Source organism: Gavialis gangeticus, unplaced genomic scaffold (genome assembly GCF_001723915.1).
Source record: "Gavialis gangeticus isolate Ggan-Ray unplaced genomic scaffold, GavGan_comp1, whole genome shotgun sequence".
Taxonomy (NCBI): domain Eukaryota; kingdom Metazoa; phylum Chordata; order Crocodylia; family Gavialidae; genus Gavialis; species Gavialis gangeticus.
The window spans coordinates 16,280,057-16,303,541 of NW_017729014.1; the positions used below are offsets into that span (position 1 = coordinate 16,280,057).

Consider the following 23,485-nt stretch of genomic DNA (forward strand, 5'->3'; position numbering starts at 1 on the left):
ACCCCAATCTTGCCCTATGGGGGCAGTTTGGACTCATGAGGTGTGACTGCTTGAGACCAGCCATGCTGTGCCCACCTGGCCTCTTTATTCAGGAGTCAATGACTTCCTTGTCCTTCTCATCCTCCTTGGCCAGTGTGTGAGCAGAGCCAGGAGAGCAGGGCTGATGCTGTGATGCCAGAGGCTGCCAGCTCCTCCTTGGCAGTAAAACTGATCTGTGTGGACAACTGCTAGCATCTCCTGTGGGGAATGGGAGACGCCGAACTGCTGTGACAACCTAACTCAGTCTGCTGCCTGCAGAAGCGAGGCCTGCATGGCAATGGGAAGAGATGCTGTCAGCCAAGCTGGACTCTTCCCTAACTACCTGACAAGGAGCCTTTGAATGCCTGATGGGCTTCTTCTTATGTGCTTCTTCTCCTCGGCTCCCCTGCTCAGTCCCCTTCATGCTGCTGAGCTGTGCAAAGCATCTACCTCCAGCGCAGCTGGTTATACAGATAGGGCCAAACTTCTGCTGGTGCACGTGGATGCAGCTTCTGTGCACTTAGGAAGCACCAAGCAACCCCAGTCATAGACATCACCATGCTGGGTGCTGGACATACAGGGAACATGCAGAGGTTTTCTGCTCAAAGAGCTTGCAAAGGCAGTCGGCTCCAAACAGAAACCCGGTGCTGGGGATCTCAGCAGCTGCGTGCACCTGGGCTCGGTGGCTGTCATGTGACGTCAGATCAGGATCCCCTGCTCCCTGGATCCAATGGGAGCGTTTTACTCTCATCCAAACAGATGCAAACAGAGATGCCGGGGCAGCGGAGAATGAGATGTGGTCATTCACAGGTGGGCCTGGGCTGAAACCCAAGCGCCGAAGCTCCCTGAACTTGGCCCTCAGCTGTGTTGAAAGTTTGAGAACAAATGCAAAACTTCAGATCCTGCCTCTTCCCGATGCTCTGGTGGTGGGTAGCCCGGGGCACTCCACACCACTCCCATCCACCTCTGCTCTTTGTTGCCCCTCTCTCACTGCTTTTCAGCCCAGTACAAATGACTCCATTTGTTCTGGCAATTTTAAAGTACTTTAGTTTAAGCCTGGGGCAAAGAAGAAAGCAAGCGCTGGTCTAGCCCCATGCCTCTGTATGCGTTTGGTTTCCAGCTGCTGTTCATAGAGTGCTTTGCTGCCCAGCCTGGATCAGACAGCCCCTGAATTCAAAGACTGATTCTTCCTAACCCCAGCTGTGTCATCGCTTCCAGCCATTGTGAAATCATGTGTTACTACCCTTTGATAACAGCCACGCAAGCATTTATTGCTGGACCATAAATAACCTTATAAAGCATCAGCCCGTGCAAAGGGGCCTCACTGGGGGATCTGTTTAAGGGGGTACAATGGCTACCAGCGGCTGTGGGCCAGGCTGCAGAAGGACAATAGGGACATTATGGCATTCAAACGCAGCTCACATGCACCCGACAGGGAGGGTTCACAGTCCTCCTTCCTGATGGATGGTCTCCATTAGACACAGAGGCTGCTGCTTGGGTCCCAGGAACGGCCTATTCACGTAGGTTAGATTTTCCCAGGACGGAGACAGATGACTTGATCCATGGGGTTGATTTGGGAGGCTGGGACTGTCTGAGTTGGGACAGCTTCACTGCCTGGAAAAGGGGGATGTGCAGATTAAGAGGAATCATTGTCTTGTGTTTGAAGATACCGTCAGCAAAGGACAAGTGTTTGCATTGCATGAGACAGATGCTCAGCTGGTGGAAACTGGTGTGTCTGCATTGCCTTCAGTGGCATGATACCAGTTAACACCGGCCAATGACGTGACCCCGGGTTTTGTTAGGTATGAGTCTGTCCATTTGTCTGTCTATCCTGGGATGGTCAGGACTAATGCCCAAGCAGAAACAACATTAGAGAAACCAGCCCCCATTGCAATACCTTGCAAAGTCTTTGCCAGCCGGGAGCAAGCCAGCTCACCTCCTTGAAGCAATGGCTCTCACCCCAAGCCATCTCTCCAATCCAGCCCTCCCCTGGCTCCAGTTTTGAAATCAGCTAGATTTAATAAAAGCCAAATCTCCCCAGCCCAAAGGCAGCTTTGCCTCTGCCGGGATCCCAGCTGTGGGCTGGGTTTTGGTGAGATGCGGCCCTTCTCGGAGCCCCCTGCTTCGTTTCAACTTTGAGTCAGGCATCCCAGACCTGATACGGAGGTGGGTGAACCAGGCACAGAGCCAGCCAACTGCTCTGGGCTGTGTCCTAGGAAGGACAGCTTTTGGGAACGAAGCTCCCCTCCGCAGCCCTACTGCACGTGACACTTTCCTTGTTATCAGCCTCATGATGTTCTCTTGCTCCAAAGCCTCACTGCAATCAGACAGGCCTTTCTTCAACCATTTTGCTTACGTGTCCCAGCTCCGTCTGCACATATCTGACCTCACTAAGGACTTGAAAGCAGCAGCCCTTTCTGCAGGAGAATGCATCAAACAGCCCTTTCAATCCCCCCAAACAAAGCATCAGGGCCCGAACACAGCCTCTCCCTCTGATACTATTTTGGTCCTAAACTAACGCTGGGAAACACGGTTGCTCTGTAGCCAGCTCCTGAGTGGGGCGCAGGGGCCGGATGCTGGCTTGAAATCTCTTTCTTCTTCCCAGCAAAGCAAAGGTGCCTCTGATGGAAGCGGGGAATGGCTGAATGGTGGATGATTAGCACATGCACAATAAAGGGTGTTTCAAAGAGCTCATTAGCTGCTAAAATTGGCTGGAATATTAACAGAGATAAAAGACCAGTTTGAAGCACAAGCAGCCCAAATGGGAAATTTGATTCAGTCCAGAGCTGAGAAGCAGGAGCCTGGGGATGGATCCTCTGCTGGTATAACTCCAGTGACCCACGGTAGAGCTGTGCTGCTTGAATCCTCCAGAGCGCTCTCCCTTGGGTGGTAAATCTGCCTTTCCCATTTATTTACTGGGCAAATCTCTTTTCTCTGGGCCTTACTTAACCCTCTGGAGCTAATTCTCCAGGTAAGCCGATAGCGCATTCATCAGCATTTCCTTTTGCTCTGACTTGATTTCATTGTGCAGAGGTCTTGCCACAGCCTTGGGATCACCCGTGTCACTCGTCACCCAGTCACCGTGTGCTGGGGCTGGTCGGCTATCCGGGTGCCTTCTGGGAAGCGGGTGCTGACCCGAGCTGATGGCTCTGGTGGCTTCATGGGGATAAGTCAGGGGTCAAGATGTCCAGATCCCCACCACACACGCAACAAATAACCCTGGCCTTTGGGATTTAGACATACAAACAGCTTCTGGGCCCTATGGGTTGGGGCTCTCTTCTGTCACCTGTTGTACAGTAACTACCTGCTCACACCCCATGGCAAGTAGAAGCTGAACTCTGGAAGCTTAGCCCTCGAAGAAAGAGGGGCACGAGACTGTGGTTTGACTTTCACCGACCTCGGGGTAAGAGCAGGCGCACGGCCATTTCCATGGAGCAGCCAGCATGCAGCAGTGAGCCATTCATGTCCCCTCTCTGGCATCGCTCTTGGTTGTGTGGCAGAGAAATGGCAAGCTAAATGCAGGAAAGCTTTGACCCCAACAAGGCTGAGTGAACCCCTGCTTCCCTATCTGTGGTGTAGGGCGCCTTTGGGTCCCCATTAGGTCAGCCTGGGGGTGGCTTTAACTTGTGCTCTGTTCCCACGGCTGCCCAAGAAACAGAGAGTAGCCAGACTCCATCCCTGAGCCCCTCTGCAGCCCCCTCTCCTGGGGTTTGGGCACCGGGCTGGTAGGAGGCTGCAGCAACAGCTGTGCATTGGCAGGGGCAGAGCTCCTAATGCCCTGGACTGGGTTTCACACCTTCAGAAGCCCCTTCATACTGCCGGGGTCATGAAAAAGGGTCCTGAGCACACAGGGAACTGTGAAGCACTGCTCAGAGACCTCCTCCACTCCAGATGCCCCTTGCTGGTCCCTTCCCCCTGCCCCGCTGGCAGGCTCCCTTTGCCTGACAGATCCTCTGTGACAAGGGCGGGGGGCAGCGAAGCTGCAATGTGACTGTGTTGCTCTTCGGCTGTGGTCGGGTAGCGTCGTGATTCATGGGAAAGCAGAGGAGGGGGGACAGGACAGGGATAATTAGGTCCATTTCATCTCTGCTCATCCGCATCCTGATAGCTCAGAGTCACTTTGGTTTCGGGTGCTGGAGTCAGTTTGGTTTTTTGGTTTGGAGTCGCTTGGCTGTGGCTGCTGTGAGACAGGCTGGCCCCCCTGGGCCTTGCTCAAGTGCCTCAGGCCTCGAGGCTGCATGAATTAGAGATGCAGTTAATGATGAGCAGGAAGCGTCGGGTTGGACATTCAAGCAGTGGAGCATCTTTGATGCCCACGGGACTTCTCTCATTGATGCCCTCCAGGGATTTGGCCCAGAGAGTTTCGTGTTAGGAGCAACCTGAAAGAGAGACGGTTTGGGTAGTGACCGGGCAGGGCTGGGCTGGCCGGGAGACCCCACGGCCAACCCAGAGATGGCAGGGGAGTATGCTAGTGGTCCAAGGTGGTGACCTCCTCTCACGTCTGCATCTGGGCCTGGGCATGAGTTGAGGCGATGCCTTTCAAATCAGCACTCCTCATTCACAGTGCTGCGCGTCAGTCAGCTCGCTGGCTCTGTGACAGGCCAGCTGCCCCCCGGGTGGCATGCAGACTCTGAACGCCAGAGCTATCAGTAGGGAGGGCTTTCTCTCCCCACGCTGCCATGCAGGGCTTCTGGGGCTGCAGTGCCTCTCTAAGCCTTGGTTAGTGTAATTCCCCTGTCTAAATCCCCAGAACAGCTTTCATATCCTTGGGATTAACACACTTGGAACGAAGCTGACAATCACAACAGTGAATGCCAAGGCTAATAGGAGGATCACACATGTGCCCGAAATGATCCATGTGGGCACAAGTTGGCAGGATCGGGCCAATGTCTATGACCTGCCTTATGACGTCTGGAAATGCGGCCACTTCTAGGGCAGGCTGTAGCAGCCGTTTCGGATGGCGCTTAGGAACACAACGTTCACCAGAGGCATTTTTCGAGATCATTAATCCTCCCTGAGCTGAGCCGTGAGAGAGGGAACGGCCAGTCGGAGTCAGTAAACCCAAATGCAGCTGAGCAAGGAATGTAACCAGATTATGGTGGCTCACCAAGGTGAGGCTGTCCCTGCCGGGCAGTATACACAGGCATAAATCTGGAATAACTCTGCTGGCTGCAGCGGGCTCGGTGTGGATTCACACTGGTTCAGCTGAGGGCCAAATCGGACCCTAACCCCATGGGACTGGCCCGGCGGAGTCGCTCTGGATTTCCTCCAGCCTGGTTTGGGCTTAAAAATAAACTCAAGCGGTGTCCAGTCTGACCGGCTTCCAGCCTGTCTTTTCTTGCTTCCCTTCCCTGCTCCCAGCTGGACTCCTGGCAAGATAAGGATCCTTTCCTGGCAGCAGCGGCAGTCGGAGCGGCACCCGCATTGACAGGCCTGCCTAAAAGGGAAATGAGTCAGGGACGCTCAAGGAGCACCCCCAACCCCCCAGCCCTTCTCCGTCCCAAATCTGAGATGAGGTGACAGGACCGTGGCCTCCACACTTTGCTTTGCACAGAGCCCTTCAGTCCTTCCCCGCACACAGACCCTACAGCCCTCCCTCCTGGCAGTGCCCTGGGGCTGCAATGCTGGCACCTCACGCAGTCACTGTATCAGGGTGGAGGGCCGTGAGGGGTGACCCGCTCTGCACCCGCTCGACCCTAAGTGTCTTCACAAGGGGCTGGGAACTGGAGGGTCCAACCTCCAGATGTGCCCCACAGTAACGAAGCACGTGCAAAACGCTCTGTAGCAAGGGTGGGGATGTGGGGAAAGGAGCATTTGAGGCAGCTCATTGCAGGGCAGAGAGCTGTGGGTGTGCTTGCCATCTTGGCCATCGCCCCAGGCATTAGACGGCAGGCCTGTGGAGATACGTGCATGAGCCTCTATAGCCTGAGTGAACAAGCCAGGCTCTGGAACGGGGGCCGTAGCAAGCTGCCTAGCTCAGGGATTTCTAGCAGGGTTCGTGTGAGCCAGATGGTGAGATGATGATTACTGCTGCCTGCGTGAATCAGCCAGTGCCTGAGGCTGAGTCCCCTGCATAGGGTTACCAGGCCCCAGACAGGGCATCAGACAGTCAACAAGGGACAAAGCTCTCCTACCAAACACGCCCGCGTCGCATTGCTCTGGATGGGGTGAGCAGGATTCTGCCAAAGCCAGAAGTTAAAACCGGCTGCCTGACTCCATGCATTTCCCAAAGGGCTCGGAGCGCCTGGACCCCGCCTGCCTTCCCACCGCATTGGGCCATTTGCATCCATGCTGCTTTCCACCCCGCACAGCTCCAGGCCGTCATTCCTGTTAGTTTTCCAAGACCCCAGGGGTCAGACACCACATCAAGCTCAGGAAACTTTGCTCACAAACCTTCAGAGTTTCTCCAGGTTTCTAAAGTTTCCTTGCCTGCTAGTGAATGTCATCCCTTATTCCGGTCACTCCCCTAGTCAAATGAACCGAGGATCAGTTTCTAGCTGAGTCAGCGGGTGTAAATTTCCATTTTTTTCCCCCTCCATTAATGACTCCTTGGCTCCAGACTGAAGAAGCAGATACTGGATGCTTTTCACACTCGCGTCTACAGGAATTTTATTAGCCGAGCCCTCCCTTCTCGTTGCAGCCTGTACTTTGCATTCACCTTCCATTTTAAAATGGCCTCTCCTTTGTAACACAACTGACCATGTGCAAGGCATGACCTATTTGAATCTGTGCAAGGCAGGGCCTGTTTCAATTTGTCCTTATTTATATTCCAGCTGACAGCTGGGCTCCATCATGCCGAGTGCTATAGACACCGAAGTCCCTTCTCCAAGGACTTTGCAGTCTATACAGCCAGGATGGGCAAGGGCTGGGGAAAGAGCAGGGTTGCGGTTGCCGTTTCAGTGTGGGGAAAGGGAGGCACAGCAAGATGAAGTGTCTTGACTAAGGTCATGCAGGGAGTCTATGTCGGAGCTGGGTGTTGAGCTCAGATCTCCTGAGTCCCAGCCCAGCGTCCTCCACCAACACTTTGGATGTGTGCTGCAGACAAGGAGGACAGAGGGAGGATGCGGTAGTCAATGAGGACACGGGGTGGTTGTTGACCCATGCCCCCTGCTCCATCTGCTCCGGCCGGCAAAGCATTTGAGCCTTTGCTTCAGTCTAAGCATGTGAAGTCCGTTTGCCAACAGTGCTTGAAGAACAGCACGTACACAAATACCTTGCTCCAGCCAGGCTTCATGGTGGACAGTCACAAAAGAGGAATATGACTTTGTGCCCTGGCTTGGCACAGCTGGGAGGCAGGCAAGGTCCTGCTGGGGTTATCGAGCTGGCTGCTGTTTGGGGGTACAATGGCAGGCAGGGGTGTTTGGCCCCGCTGCTCCCAGGCAGATGAGGGGCACAGCTGGCAGAGCCACGTAGCACTAGGACCTGGTGGAATATCTGCCCAGCCTCCTCCAAAGGATTAGCCAACATCACAGGGCACGGGCATGCTCTAGAGGCTTGTGCTTTTCCTTTCCCCTGCTCTATACAAGTTTTTTCCCCTGTTTCCTCTGGTCCAGCGCAGAGGAAAGAGTAACTCAGCCTCAGCATTTCTCTTCCTTTCCAGCTGCACCGTGCCAGGGTCTTCCAGGGCCAAAGTTGGCACTATAGGGATCTCTTCTTTAAATCGCTCCAGCTGTAGGCGGACTGCCTGCAGTCCAATCCGCGCTCCAGAGGCAAGTTTAACTTGGGAGCGCAGCAGCAGAAGGGGTGTTGCTTGCGCCGCTCCTCCAGCCCCTGCTGTCAGGAAGAATTTATGACTTGGAAAGGGGGTGGGGGGGGAGAAAGAGGGAAATTGCTTCCAGCAGCCAGAGTCTGAAATAGCGCAGTATAAAATATATAGGGGGTCTGAGCTCAAGGCAGGAGCTGCATGCGTAGACACAAGGATCTGGAAGCTGGTGGATCCGTCTACGTACTATGACTGATCTCAAGCCTTTCATCTGCCTTCACAGCTCCCAGCTTTTGGATTTAAGGTAGCTTGCCCCCTCCCCAGCCAGAATTTTGCTATGTTTGCCAGGACTGCACTTTCTTTTGCTCTGTGGCTGCAGGTCGCTCGGGGACAGAGTATACCTGAGAAAGGTGAGTGCTTGACGAGCTCAGAAACAGCCTTCAGGCTGGACTGTATTTTACTGCTTGATATGCTTTAGCCCTGTTCCTCTGGCTTTTCAAAGGAGGATTAATGCAGTGGCAGTGCTAAGCAGGGCAGGTGTGGGCAAGGGTGTGGGGGGGTGATTATTAACTTCCTGCAACTGCCACGGCACAGAGAAAACTTGGTTGATTTTTGTTTAAGCAAAGAAAATGATATTGCTCTGGGAGTTGGTCAAGCTGGGTGTGCTGCTAAGGAAAGAGATTCCTGGCTGCTTCTTGAAGAAAAGCTTCAGGACGTGAAAAAAGAAAGTGAAAAGTGGTTTCTGATACCACACACCTGCTGTGGGGTGCTCCCTGCTGAGGTTTATGGGGGGAACAACCGTGTTCTCCCCCTCCTATAAAGTTTTCCTTCTGGGGCGGTGTGAAAGACCCAGGTGGGATGGGGGAACAGGGACTTATGTGCTGCTACTTTTAAGAAAGCGAAGAGGGAAAGAAGAGGTGGCAGGGGGGTATTACAACTGCGTCTCTCCGCAGCCATCAGGATTGTCCCACACGGCAGGAACAAGTAATGAGAAATGTTGTGACAACGGCATCGGTTTTCTTCTTGGCTGGGGAAAAGGGGAGGAAAAGTTCAGTTCTTTGGCTGTTGATGCAGGGACAGGTGGATTTTGCCGGGCTGATAGAAGGGGGGCTGTCCCTGTCCCATCTTGTAGCCCACCTGGGTAAGCAGCCCTCAGACGCTGCGGTCCTGGGAGGGCAGATGCCCCGTCTCGGCTGAAGTTGAACAGTGCTTTGCTGTTGACTTCAGGAGGCTCCTGACCCAGCAGAGCCCAACTCAAGATCAGGGTCCCAGATGCTTTCTCTCAGTGGGGGGTAATTTGCAGAGCTTAATAAAGATGCCCAAGCAAGCAGCACCTGGCATCAGGCCAGGACTTCCTGATGCCCACGCAGGCGGTAGTTTTTATTACTGTCGGTCATTCCTACCACACTGGAAATATCCATGATGATCCCCTGAGCAGGTCCAAGCAACACCCAGTGCCCTGAAACATCCAGCAAGGAGCGAGCTGCAGTGCTAGGAGAGGAATGTGCTGTGCACACAGATGCCAAGTTTTATGAGTCGCCTTTTCATTTCTTTGCCTTGCACCTCCCTGAGGCGACTCTGCGGGTAGGGGACAGGCCCCAGGCTTTGCCTTTTGCTCTGTGCTTTCCATCTCCATGCCTCTGAAGTTTTCCCTTGGGGGACCTTAAGAAAGGAGCCAGGCTGCGTGCTGGAGGGGCTGCCAGGCCCAGCAGAGATCTCATCTCGGGTGCTCAGCGAGAGCTGCTGTGTGAGAGGCAGAGTGTGCTTGGAGGAGCGGCTTTCCCTGCAGCCCGCAAACGCGGGTTATAATTAAAGTTAACAATGCCGGGAAGTTATTGGGTGGCCTGTGGCATTTCTGAGCCCTGGGGACTGATTGCCTCGGTGCATTCATTCAATTGCCATTGTTCGTGGAGCACTGCAGTTGGCAGGCAGCCTGCTAGATCCTGAGCCCTGGTGTAAATCTGGAGTCTTAGTGCTCCGTAGGGCTGTCGGGGGGAATATTTGGGACCTGATCCATCCTTTGTCTCTGCCCTGGGTAGCTGTTTGTAGCAGTGCCCAGGCTTCTGCAGTGATTTCCCCCGACTTTGTGCTGGCACAAATGACATCTTGAGGCCTAAAGCCGTGCCAGGGCTCGGTTGTACGTGGCTGTGTGTCCCAAGATGGCTCTAAAAACCTGGATGAGGCTGGGAGTGTGAGCAGCCAATGCCAGGCTGTGCAGGGGCGACAGCAGGCGCTTTGGCAGGATGGCAAGTTCAGAGCTGCTCTGTGCCTATCTGCCTTTCTGCGCCTGGGTGAGAGCACCTGAGGTCGTGCCATCCACGCAGTGAAGTGGGGCTTCTTCATGCCCATCAGGTAGCTTCTTAAAAGAGGACATTGCCTGCTAACCCAGGTAGCTGGGGAGGAAATCAGGGGGTGGGGAGGAAGCATGGGGCCAGATGGGTGGAATGGGGCCCCCAAAAGAAGGCTCCGTGATGGGCACTAGACAGGGATGGAGATGACCCCCCTCCCCAACCCTGTGCAGCTACAGGAACCAAAGGCCTTTGCTCTTCTGCGCCTCGGCAAGGCTCCACATTCATACAGAGAGAGCAAGGCACACTCAAGTCATATCTGCAAGGTCTCCTCCAGAGCCACGAGAGCAAAACGTGCATGTTGTGGTCTGAACTCCTGGAGGGATTGCCAGCACGGCGGAGGTTTTCAAGGAAAACCCAATAGGATTGCACAATCCTGTGGTGCAGCAACCCCTCGTCGTTCACGAAGAGATCTGGTGCTTTCTCCGCCTGTGGCCTATATTGCACGTATAACGACTGCCCCTGGATGCAGCCTGCACAGCAGATTAAGTGTCTTTGCTGTGTGAGCCCTGTGCTTTCTCCCCTGAAGATTTCATCCCCCGAGGGAGGTGGTTCCTGCCTTTCTGTCCCGTAGAACAGACTCTCGTCTCTCTCATCTGGAGGGTGGTATTCAGTAGCCCCGGGCTCAGCTGATGGGCAAGGTCCATTTTTTGGGGCCTTTTGGTGCCTTTGTCCCGTGGGAGCCCTTCTCTCTTCAGCTCCCGCTACGGCCCCGGGTGGCTGCAGGGAGCCGAACACCAGCTTTCTTCAGCTGTAGTGCCTAGTGCAGCTCTTTTCTTGTAGGGCAGGCTGGACCGGGGGCTAAGGCATCATCACAAAGCCTGGAGGCAGATCTCCCTTGGAGCTACTAAGTCCCCTTGACCGGTTCCAGGTCCCCTATCAGTCAGGCAGTATGGGTGTATTGTGGCAACAGATATAAGCAGGAGAAAAGCTTTGGGCAGCTGCATTCTCCCAGCTAGATCCCAGCAGCTTTCTGCTCCCCCTTCCAGTCACTTATCTGATGCCCCCTGTAAGTCGTGTGGATCACAACACACAACTCGAACGTGCCTCGCTAGAGGGAGAGCGTGGCCGTAGGGCACACAGCTCTTTGCCGTTTGCTCCCAGAGCTCAGGGTCCATGTACAGCTTGGGCTTGCTAGTCTTAGAGTTACTCTGCATTTGGGGGTCCCCTGGCTCCTTTCTGAGGAACAGCAGCTGGTCTGGGCTGATCTGAACCCAGTGCCCGGATCTTCTGTGCTAGTTCGGCGAAGCGCGTTTAACAACGTCCCTCGGAAGAAGCCGAAGAGAGATTTGGAAAGCAGGCCAGCCCCTCTAGCTGGGCAGCTGAGCGTGTGCAGGGCTGGGGTTGAGCTGGGAAGGTTTGATGATGCCGAGGAAGGTTCCTTGCCTCGGAGATCCTCCTGGAAGCAAGGAATCGCCCCTTTCCATCTCTCCGAATGGTTGAGTTTTAACATGGCGGCATAAAGCAAATTACTTGGCAAAGTGGCCGATACGCAGCAGAAAAATCTGCCAGAGCTTCATCTCCAGAGGCAGAGACACCGTAACATAGATGGGGACATGCAGAAACAAAGCGGAAAGCCCTCATGCTCCTAGAAGAATAGCATAGCTCTGCTCCGTAAGCAGAAGACCAGGGGAGCGAGGGTTTCTGGTAGCATGGGGGGAACTGAGCATCAGGGAAAGGTGACCTAGGCACAGCATTTGTCTTAATAAAGGGGTGACCCCCTGACTCTCTGCCCTGGAGGGGAGTAAAGTAAATACTATGCCTGGACCAAAGTTTGCTCCCAAGAGTCTGTAGGCCACTGAATATAACATCCTTCCTGGCCAAGGTAGGTCCTGAAGGACCAGTCAATCAACGAGCTCATTTCCAGCAAGGCACGAGGGGGCTCCCCAGCCTGGGTGGGTGATGGCATTGTGCCCAGCTCGCCCAGCATCCCGACATAGGTGCGGGTATCTCACCTTGCACATCTCCCAGCTCTGGCCCTGGCCCTGCCATGCATTAGCTGCGGCGAGGACCTCGGCTCTTTCCTCTGATCATTCTGGGCTGGCCCATGGAGCAACAAAATGTTCCTGGCAGGGCAGGGCTTTCACTGGAGCTTGCTGCCTCCTCGCACGTCCCTTGCTCTCCCCATGGGCTCCATGTGCGGTGTGCTTGCGTACCAAAGCGTGTTGGCCATCCTCCCTCCCTGCCAGGCCCAGCAGCTCTCACAGCCGCTGGTTGCAACATGCAGGGAGAAAAAAGCAACACCCCTGGGGCTGGGGTGGGGGCATGGAGGAGAGGAAGGGAAACAGATGACTTCATGCAGGGAGACGGCTATGGGGCTGCCAAGAGCTCTGGTCAGGGCCTGCCAGCCGAGCGGCCCGTGCTACCCTCTGAGGCTGGCACGCAGCAGCACAGTCCCGGGAGGGGGAAGCGAAGAGCGGTAGCTACAGCTGTGTGACTTGCTCCACACATCTGGACACAGCTGCAGGAGGATGCAGGCGGCTGTGAACAAACAGAACGAAGACAGGGGCGTGGGGCAGGGAGGGAAGGTGCAGCGTGGTGCTCGGCCTCTCCTCCGCTGTCCCTCCTGCGGGCGTCAGTCTGGATCCTAGTGGTGCCAGAGTCCCCTTTTGGTTAAATTACAACCTGGTGAAGGCGGATGCTGAATGCTATGTCTTGGGGACCAGGCTCCCCGAGGTGAGGCTCCCCAGGGCAGGACTGCAGCTCATGCTGCCCCCGTCCTTGCTGTAGAGGTCTCGCGTCCTTGGTGTTTGTCAGCCCAACTCCTTTCACAGAGGTACTCCTGATACTGGAGGCCAGCATGCACTTGGACTTAGGAGACATAAATTATTCCCTCCTCTCCCCTTGCCTCTTTCTGGGACTGAGAACCACTGCATTACAGCTGGGTATTACTAACCTGCTCCATTCCTCCTTCGGCTCATCAAGGAAAAAGCAAGTTATAATGCCTAAGAAATTAATTTTATTGCTCTGTGAGCCTGTCTGTGGCATAGGCGCTGACTTTTATTTTTGCTGAGTGGGGACCTAAAATGATGGACACATGGAAAGCGTTATGCATACCAGGTGATAGCCCTCTTCCCGAGGGGGCGTCAGGGCCCCTGGGCCCCCACGGACTTGGCATCTCTGGTCTGCATTGCTAAGTGGAGTTAGATGCGAAACACAGTTCATGTTTCCTGAGAAGTTCGGCGATTCTCTGAATTCCACTTTGTTTCAAATTGGGATAAAAAACATGTTAAAAAATGTCAGACTGTATCTCAGGACAGAAATCCTGCACGGGATTCATGTCAGAAAACAGGCATTGTGCAAGTTTCCTCTGTTTCCTGCTGTAGTGAACTGCTTCGACCTTTCGGTTTATTCCAGAATTTTTCCTGCCAAAAAATGTCTTCAATATTTAGCACGGTTCTGCAAAATTTTTCCCATTTAGGTGAACTTTTTCTATCGGCAAGAAAAAATGGGGTTTGCCATATCTTTCTTTTCTGCCAGCTCTCAGGCTGCAGTGCTGGGTTATTGTGCGCAGTGGGGGCCAAAAACAGTGTCGGCCTTGGTCACCTAGAGCTGGGCATGATGAACACATGCTCTGAGTCGCTTATTCCCGCCTGTTGTTTAGTCACCAGTATTTGCCTTCGACTTTCTCCATTTTTGGATGGGGTTATAGTGAACTGGGGAGGCTTTGTTTGGCTTCTGATGGCTCATTGCAAGTCTGGTGGGGCTGCGTCATCTTTTGGTTATCTGCTAATCCAGGACAAAGAGTAATTCGTCTGCTCTTGTATCTTAAACTCCAGCCAGGGCCCAGGGTGCAGCTCCCGAGGGAGGGAGCACAAGCAGGTGAGGAGGATCGCTGTGAGGACAGGGTAACTGAGGCAAAGGTAAAGTTAACAGGGGAAGAGCTGTGTTTTATTTCCAGTGGCTGGTTTCTAGGTTGCAGAGTAACCAGGTCCACACACCTGCTCCCACTCTCCCCTCCGGAAAAGCACATGCCCTGTCGCTTCTTGACTCCCCAGACACAGTGCAGGGAAATGCTTGAGCTAGGTGATACGTGCCACACCGCCTGCCTGCCGCTCGCACACCTTGATACACTTGCACACACAGCTACTGCCCATGAGCACATGCACTGATGCTGTCAGTGTGTACTCGCCTACCCTGCACCTCCAGCGCACATATGGAAACACCCCTGCTGCAAACACACATGTGGACCCAGACACACCTGGATATACCCCCTCCTAACACATGTGCATGTGCTGAAACACAAGCACCATGACCCCCTCCCCACGACCTTATGCACAACCTACCACTCCTGATCCACGTACACATGCAGACAGCTTAATATTCCCAGTACCTCCTGCTCTCACTGCACCCTGACACCTGTGCGCACCTTGACACGCTCCGGGTGCCACAACTGTAGGCTGAAACACTGAGCTGCCCCCTGCCATCACAGATGCATCCCCTGACAGCTGTCACGCACACCTGCATGTGCACCCCCTACATGTACACACTTCATTTGTCATGTACACTACATGTGCACCCCTACACGTACACACTTCATCTGTCATGCACACCTACATGTGCACCCCCTACACGTACACACTTCATCTGTCATGCACACCTACATGTGCACCCCCTACATGTACACACTAGCTGAAGTGAAGATCAGACAGGATCTCTGAGTCTCTTCCACTCAACCTGAGCAGAGGACCCAGGCCCAGCATTCTCCTTTGCCTGAGCAGAGGTATAGGGTGCCTAAACAGGACTGGGCTGTAGCTCCAGCACCAGCACCTAGCATCAGAGAGACACCAGGCAGCAGCCAGGCTCAGGGAGGGTGGTGAGGCTGGGACAAGTGGGAGGAAGCAGCAGGACTTTCCTGGAGGGGAATAAAACCTGCGGGTGCTTCCTCCTTTCATGCTGCTTAATGAACCTCCGGACGGTTCTGGCTGAAGTTCTTCCTTCCCCCATGTCCTGCTTTCCCACGGCGGCAGGCCACTGCCCCCACCTTGCACCGTGCAGCCCTCCCTGCTCTTCCATGCCAGCCCTGCTTTACACTTCATTCCTGGCCCACCGCTTGGGCTAGGGCCACACACAACTCTCTGCCAAGGACTTTCGGACCTGCAGAGCTCCTTGCTGTTGTATCCTTGGACCCTCCTGCTTTAGGGATTGAGCTCAGTCCTCCTATTTCCACTGCAGTTTCTTCTACCCTCCCATCTGGCCTGTAGTACTGCGTGCTATTCCAGTCCTTAGTCTCTTATGACAACAGGCTGCCGGTTGCCTCAGACAGCGCCTGATTCTGCATTGCCAGCTCCCATGAGTTTTGCGACACGTCTCTTTTTATTTCCCCGTAAAGCTGCAGGTCCTGGAATCCTGTGATCAAGGGAGACCGTCATCTTTCATTGGTGGATGAGGGTGGGGAACAGTCCCCTTTTGGACCTTGCAGTGATAAAAGCTGAAAAACTGTGACCCTAAAGCTGCAAAAACCAGAAGGCTGGTGAAAAATGAGCTAATGCACTATCATTTTTGCAAATCTCATGGTCTCTGAGCCAATCTTGTAGCTTTTTGAGCTTGCCTAATGCTGTCTGAACCCCCTGCCAATTGCAATGCAGCTTTGCTGGCGGATAAACCAAGTCAGCTCTGCCTCCCTTCCCTTCCAGCCCACATCCAGTGATGTGCCAGGTGTTCAGAGAGGAAAGGCTCCTACGCTGTAACATGGCTTATCTTCATACATCCGAGCCAAAGCATTTTCAGTACATCTCCCACAGCTTGGAATTGGGAGTTCCCCGAGGATATACACAGCACTTGTTCATAAGGTTATAAAGGCTTTCTTCAATTCTGGCCCAAGCCCCCAGCTAGGAATAAATCAGCTGGCCAAAAAAAATGCTGCTATCACAGCAGATTCTCCCACCTATTTCTGTTCCTCCTCCGCTTTCCTCAGGTTCTTTCACTAAATCATACAGGACAGCAGTCACTCCTCATCTTGAAAGATTTCTTAGGACTTTCCAAAGTGACTGTATGAAAACTAGTACATTGTCCCCTTTGGGATGGGGTAAGAAGCAGTTTTTAGGAAAATCGGGTACGAGCGGTGTGGCATTAATTGCCCAGGGAATTTAGGTCAGCAGAACAGGGTGATATTGCAACTCAACTGGTTGTGGATTTTGTGCGGATGACAGAGGGGTCACTATTCAAGGTTCATGGCTTGTTAAGGAGACTCCTCCATCCTTGCAGAGGGGACACCCTATCTTTTATAGGAAGCACCATGGGTTCATTTACCATCCCAAATGATCTGGACCCTGGCCAGGCCTCTCCTCTAGATGTGCACTGAGATGCCTCCTACTATCAGGCTGGCCCAGCGGATCCAGTACAGGTCCAGAATGAAATATCACCCGCCGGCTGAATCGTGAAGCGCCGTCCCCCGCAGCCAGCGTCTCCCCACATTTTCCCCTCCGAGGACAGCACACAAAAAACTGGAGAGCTCCTCCCAGGGGTGACACAGCTCCTGGTTTAGCTGAGCTGAGCTTTGCCCAGTCTACAACCAGCCGTGTCCTATGCCCACCATGGCTGGACTCTGGCCAAGGCCTTTGGACCAAGGCCAGTGTCCACTCTGGAAACCAGCCACCCCTTCTGGGAACCTGGAAGCTGTAATTTATCCTCGCTTCTCTCCCCAGTTCCTTTATCTTTGATTATTTTTTCCAAGCCCAGCTTGTTTTTCTGGCCACGAGCAGTATCAGGAAATGAAAGATGCTTTCAGCTCTTTGCTCCTTGCTCCCAGCAATGCCTGAGCCCGTTGCTTGCTCCTGACTCTGTGGCCTGCTCTATCTTAGGCCCAGACAGCCAGTCTGACTAGCATGGATGTTTCTGTGCCTCCCGGGGTCTGAACAAGGGACGGTCTCGGGCTGGCTGGAAACGTTTGCAGAGCCGGAGCGTCGAGAACATTTCCAGCCTCCGGCTGTGGATGGGAAAGCGCCAGAAAATGGCTTGAGCGCTGTGCAGCGAGACATGCGTCTAAGGGAATAGACGCCATCGCTCTCAGGGACTGGTGTCTAGTGATGTGAGCAGACAACCAGGGGCTAGGACTCCTGGGTTTGCTTTCCACTAATTGCCTGTGTGACTCCGTCTCCATGCTTTTGCTTCTCTGCCCATAAAAAGAGAGGGTGATAATAATAGTAAATGCCTTGCATGGGGACTTTGGGGACTGCATCATCTATAAAGGGCTGTGATCAAGGGCAGTCTCTTGCCACGTATTCATGCAGCTCCGAGCACCCTGGAGCCTCTCGGTGCTAGTGAAATAGTGATGCTTATCCAGACTCCCACTCCCCTGCTGTGTCCCGTTTTCCCCCCACCCTCCAGCTCTGTAAAACATGATGGTAAAATGAACTTGGCAGCGAATCCTTGGGAGCAAAACCACAGCCGGGGCTCCTCTTTGCTTCTGCTGGGCTCATCAGCAGCGAGTGCTGAAACATGTCCTGAATCTCGCTGATGGGCCTGGAGGCCGTGCACAGCATGCCCGTAAAAGGCCTGGCCCCTGCAAGGCCGGAGCTGGCAGCTGTGATGCACAGGGCTTTGCCAAGAGCAGGAGGGCAAGAGGCTTTTGGCAGGGCTGAGACTCCTCCTGGGCTGTTTAGTGAGCCCCGCAGCCTCCTGTGTTAACTTTGCTGCAGGAGGTGTGCACTGTGCTATGCTATAGTGCACGCTAGGTGCTGTGCATGCATGGATGGTCCTGGCGCTGCCCCTTGGAGCCTGGAAGGTAGCACAGGGCTGGTCTCCAGCGTGGCCCAGGCATCAAGGGAGACCAAGCCTCCCATCCCCTTCCTGAGCCTTGAACCATCCCAGCACAGCAGCTGTGATGCTGTTAAAAGGCATGAGCGCCTTGTGATGACTGAGAGCCCCAGACATGGAGGGGACCCTGCTGTGCTAGGTGCTGTACACGGCGTTGGTCCCTGCCACAGAGAGGTGATGGCTGAAGGGTCTGAGCACGCCATGGTCTCTACTTGTGCAGACAGACCTGACTTAGCTTTCAGTGAGGTGGCGTGGGGAGTGGGAGCAGCGTGGCTGCAGCAGCACAGGGCTCGGTCCAGGCTAGACACCACGTGTGACACGGGAGGGGAAAGGGTGGCCCAGGGAGACGAAGTCGCCTGCCCTAGAGGTGGGGACAGAACATAAAACTCGGAGGCGAGGGGTAAATCCCCAAATCCTTCCTCAGGCCAGCTCCCAATCGCATGCCTGCGTAGAGGCCCCAGGGTTTAGCACCAGGCTTGCCCAGGGAATCCCGGGGCAGGGGTTGTGTTGGTTTGAATTGGGTCATGCCATCTGAGTAACATCGCCTTCTCTCTCCCCTTGCCAGGTCCCCAGCCCTTCATCCCGGACTTGGAGGGGGACATCCTCTTCCTGCTGGACAGCTCTGGCAGCGTCTCCTACTACGAGTTCTCCAAGGTCAAAGAGTTCATCAGGGACCTCCTGCGACCCTTCACCTTTGGCCCCCACGACGTCCAGACCAGCATCATCCACATCAGCACGGTGCCCACCATAGAGTTCCCCTTCGACCGGTACCCGTCTAGTGAGGCGGTGCAGCAAGCCATCCGAGGCACCCAGCAGCTCATGGGGGACACCAACACGGGCAAAGCGCTCTCCTTCGCCAAGGAGAAGTTCTTCACGGATGAAGCCGGCTCCAGGCCCGACGTGCCCAAGGTGCTGGTGTGGGTGACAGATGGCTTCTCCACTGATGACATCTCCCCCCCCATGCAGCTCCTGAAAGACATGGGGGTCACGGTCTTCATCGTCAGCACGGGGCGGGGGAACTTCCTGGAGCTCTCGGCAGCTGCGAGCCAACCACCGGAGCAGCACCTGCACTTCGTGGATGTGGACGACCTGCCCATCATCACCAAGGAGCTAAGGGATGCCATCACAGGTACCGTACGCCAGCAGGCTGGGGGAAGGACACGGCTATTCAGTGATGAGTGATCGTCAGACGGTTCATAGGGTAGGAGAAGCAAAGGTGCAGGTGCCGCTCGGCATCTCTGTAGACCTCTGGCCCCCCATGCCAGGGTTGGGACTCTGGGGAAGCTCCCCTTGTTCCCTCCCTGCACTTTTCTTATGATGAGGTGACTCTTCTGGTGCCAGAGACCCCAGAAGAGTTAACCCCATTCAGCAGGTTGTCACGCTTCTCCATTCCTCAAGGAACGCTTGGCTCCAAGGTCTGGCAACGACATTAGTTGGTGCTTGGGGCCAAGGAGATAGGGTAATGATGTGGGTGTCGTGATAGGGTATAGGGCACTGGGGCAGATTGATTCGCTGATTGACTGAGGGATGACTTACGTTGCACCCATGGGCAGGTTGTCAACAGCACTAATGGAAGCAGGAACCACTGTATTTTAAAACCAGATCCTTACTGCCTGAGCTGCCTTGAACTTGTGGCCCAGCCGCCAAAGGCAAGAGGCAGACCACTGCACCATCATGGTAACGAAGGTCTAGGTTTTCAAAGCCGTCCAGGCTTTTGAAGATGCAGCCTGGCTCCTAGGTGGATATTGTTACTCGTGTAAACACCACATCAGTGAGATCTGGATGCTTTGGAAAATCCTTTCGGGAACCTGTCTGGCCGCTCGGAGTCTCTTCCAGCCCTGCTTTCGCAAGATCTGCACGATTAGGCCCCTAGCAGCTGTTGTGAACTTGGCTGCAGGCCTCAGCACCGTGTGGGATAGCACATATGCTAGACCTCAGCTCCAGGGGACTGGCAGTGTGAGGCTGATGCTCAGCATCTCTATGTGGAGCAGGTTTGCGTCCTCCTCCTCCTCCTCCTCCTCTGCTCTCTGAGTTTGCAGAGGGCAGGACAGTAGCATGAATCAGTGGGGGAGACATCCTGTTGACCACCAACAGCAGCTGTCCAGGCTGTTTGGACAGCTGTGTTAATGATCCTGTTTACCTAGACATAGTGTAGACCTCAAGGAGGAAGGGGGACACGTAGTTGCCTTCCCCTAGGAGATGGTATCGCCACGGGCTGGCAGCTGTAACGCGGGAAACAAGCCGGGACGCATTCCCTACTGCAGACTGATGGCAGCCTGTGCTTGCACTGTACAGATTCGCTCAGGGAAGCTCAAACAAGCCGTCTGGTGCCTTAGGAGCCTGCAAGGTTTTGCAGTGAGTCATCCCAGCTACAGGTTGCCAGGGTCCCAACAGCTCTAACCAAGCATGCAAAATGCATTAAAGGCAAGGCCTCTGCTTCCACCCCCCTGGGTTAATTGTTAGCCAGGGACTTTGCAGGAGAAGATGAATTGTGAAAATAAAAGGCTGGGGCTTTCAGAGAGGCTGTGGATATGAGGTTTCCAAATCCCTTGGAAAGTGGAGATGTGGGGGTATCTACTTCCAGCTCCAAAGGTTCCCTAGACACCAATGTAACCATCTGCTTTTTACGCTTTCATTAACAACTGTGTCCACATGGTAGGAGATGTAAACCAGGTGTGGCCTACTGCATTACATGTGTACTGGGAGCTAAGGGTATCCAGATTGTGTCCTGCCCCTGCCACAGACTCCCCCCGGGACCTAGTCAAGTCACTTAGCTTCGCCGCGCTGGCCATGTCTACACGGGCGCCACTGGGTTCATCTGGTGTGTGAAGAGGTGTCCTCTCTGATCACCCAGGAGTGACAGCAAAAGTATGTTACAAATACAGCACGGCATGCCAGCTGTGTGCCTCAAATAGAAATGCAGCTACATTGGTGACTGGGCTTTAGATTCACTACGTCAGTGCAGCTTGTTTTGGCGTGTTGAGGGTGCTTTTGCTAGCCCAGCACAAAGCACTGCATGCCCACTAAAACCCTTTCCCAGTACACTGTACTGGTACAGCTATACTGGCAAGCCACAGGCATGGCCTAGATTTCCTTATCTGTAAAGGAAGGATCATACCGGCCCAGGTAATGCCTGTACAAGAACCCAGAAGCTGGGAAGCACGAAGCATCGCTGCAGGATTCAGACGTGCCTGGGAATTATCTGGGGTTCATTTGATTTTAAACGGGCAATGTGCAAACACTTCAGCACCTGCTGAATGGCTCACAACTGTCTTAGGGAAGCACCAGGGGCATGAATAGGCTGTGTGTATGCCTTGAAACCAAGGTAGCTGGATAGTGCTGGGCACTGCTGGCCGCTTCACATGCTGTCCGGAGCAGATCTGACCTGAGCTATGCAACCGTGCACCTCTGCTGGTGTCCATGGAGGGATCGCAGTGCTGCCCTTTAGGCTGGTGTCCTCTTGGGAATAATTCCCCAGCACGGTGGTTGCTAGCAGGATCCGAAGCCTAGCAAGAGAAATTCGGATTTGTTTCTCCAGTGCAGCGTTGTAACGTGCTCCGTGCATTAGCCAAGCAGAATGATTTGGAGCCTGATTTGGCTAGCACGAGTCCGGTAAGATGTTCCCTGCCCACACAAGTCGGGGTTTACAGCCTGCTTGGTTGCAACCAGGGCTAGGAACATTGCTTTGCAGTTGAGACCAAAGGTGATTTGGCTTTTCACCAGCCCCCACTTGTAAATCATCAAGGAAAGAGACCCAGGCGGCTAAAAGCCACAAGTAAGGGGCAGGAGAGAGAATTTCCAAGGCCACGCAGAACGTCTTGTGCACATTTGCATGTGGTTAGCCGCACTGCACGTCCCCCGGCAACTTTTTATTGCCGTCCACATGGGCGTTGCCTCCCAACACCTCCAGATTTGTTTGGAAAGCTGAGCCAGTCACTATGGCACTGCGTCAACTTTCCATTCACCTTCCCTGTCTCCGTCTTAGTTGTAAATGAGGTTTTAATTCACCACTTGGCTCCTGTGGGGCCTAGGGTGGTTGGAGCTGGGCTGGGAGTAGCCAGCTAAGCCCTTGCAGGGGATCCTGTGATGACGCAGCCTTGTCACATAAAAAAGCCTTTCTCCTTTGGAAAGCCAAGCCCAAGGGCAGAGTGAGCAGGGACCTCCACCTCCCTTCCCCCTGGAGGAACGTGCCCCAGAAAGTGCCAGGTGCTGCACGCACGCCCGGGTGGGCTCTGCTAAATGGGCCCTTTCAGGTCCCGCAGCATCTCAGAACAGCACGGCCACCTCCAAGCGTCAGAAGTCAGCCTGCCAGGCACTTCTCCCATCCTGAGCCTGTCTCGACGGCTGTGAGAGATTTATTGTTTTTTTCCAGTCCTCCTAAGTGCCGCGTTCTCGTGTTGCTTTCTGTGCCTTCAGCCCTGAGCATACATTTGGTTCATGCTTTTCTTTGCATCTATGAGATCCAGAAACGTGTTGGTTCGAAGGCTTTTAATGAAAACTGACTCCAGGAGTTGGGGCCTTTGGAAAAAGAGCCAACACTTTGATCAAATAGTAGAGCCGGCTTTGCCTGCCTTCCCCGGAGGCTGTGCCCTGCCTGCCCAGGGAGCATGGGACAGAGGAGCCCAAGCAGGGCCCTGGGCAGGCAGTACGTCCCAAGCACCGCAGGCAGCAGGGCTGGCACGGTTACCATCGCAATCCTGTTGGCGTCTTTTGCCACGAGATACTGATTTTAAAGCCTGCCGGTAGATGCACAAATGAGCCTTGTTAGGAAGTTGGCAGATCTCCTCATCCCAGCTCCTGCCCAGGCAAGGACTGGCTTTCATCCCTGTGGGCTGCAAAACGCCCTGCCGATGGTCCCCCGTCTCTCCCTGCAGCCCCGGCCTCAGGTGCAAGCTGATAAAAGGAACAGCTTGCCGCGCCCCTGCACCCAGACACTTCCTCCTGTATCTAATCGCCACGCGGTGCAGACACATTTCCTTTGCTCTTAGAGGTTGGAGCAGAGATCTAAGCAGGCAAATAATAAAGCTAAGTTAATAGGGCTGTCTCTGGGAGCCGGGCCAGGCGTCCTGTGCCAAGCCAACATGAAAGGCACCACTGAGAGCAGGGAGAGCCGGGGAGGGGGAAGGGTCTCGGCTTGAAACATTGGGGAGCCCCAACCTCCTGATCTCTGCTCCCATCGACTCCTTCAGGGGCTGAAGGACAGCGGCTCTCGGCCTCAGTTTTCCCACTTGTAACATGCTAATGGGTGCATTGCTTGGAGAGCGGCTGGGTGAGCTCAGGGTTGCAAATGGCTTGGCCTGCTGTGCTTGCACCAGTGCAGATTACGAGTCCTCTGGGGGTTAGACTTTGCCCTCTGGGGCAAGACGTGCTCACCCCTGTACAGCTCTGCTCCTGCTCTGTGCAGGGAGCTCAGGGCCAGGCTGGTACAGGGGCACAAGGAGCACGCACCCCTGGGGTGCATGCAGCCTCCCACCCTGGAGCCCTGGATCACAGCAGGACGGCACTTCTGCCCAGCTGTGGGGCACACAGCAGCCACGCTCCTCTCCAGGCTCAGTCCAGCACATCGGGAGGCAAAACAAGACCACAGCCCAGATGCTGAGCGGCTGAGAGCAGCTGTGGCTGCACTGATGTCAGCCAGTCCCGACCTTCCAGGAAAAAT

General features: G+C 54.4%; 1 protein-coding gene across 2 annotated transcripts in view; it reads left to right on the forward strand.

Moving 5' to 3' along the window:
- Positions 1–7,503: 7,503 nt before the first annotated feature.
- Positions 7,504–23,485, forward strand: part of VWA1 (von Willebrand factor A domain containing 1) — a 35,374-nt gene continuing 19,392 nt past the window's right edge. Inside the window, exons 1-3 of one of the 2 annotated variants that reach the window (XM_019511850.1) lie at positions 7,504–7,727; positions 8,004–8,130; positions 18,392–18,955. In XM_019511850.1, the coding sequence (XP_019367395.1) occupies positions 8,058–8,130; positions 18,392–18,955 (637 nt within the window). In that variant the 5' untranslated portion in view covers positions 7,504–7,727; positions 8,004–8,057. Of the gene's footprint in view, positions 7,728–8,003; positions 8,131–8,410; positions 8,705–18,391; positions 18,956–23,485 lie in introns of those variants that run through there. The other variant, XM_019511849.1, reaches the window with a different exon arrangement.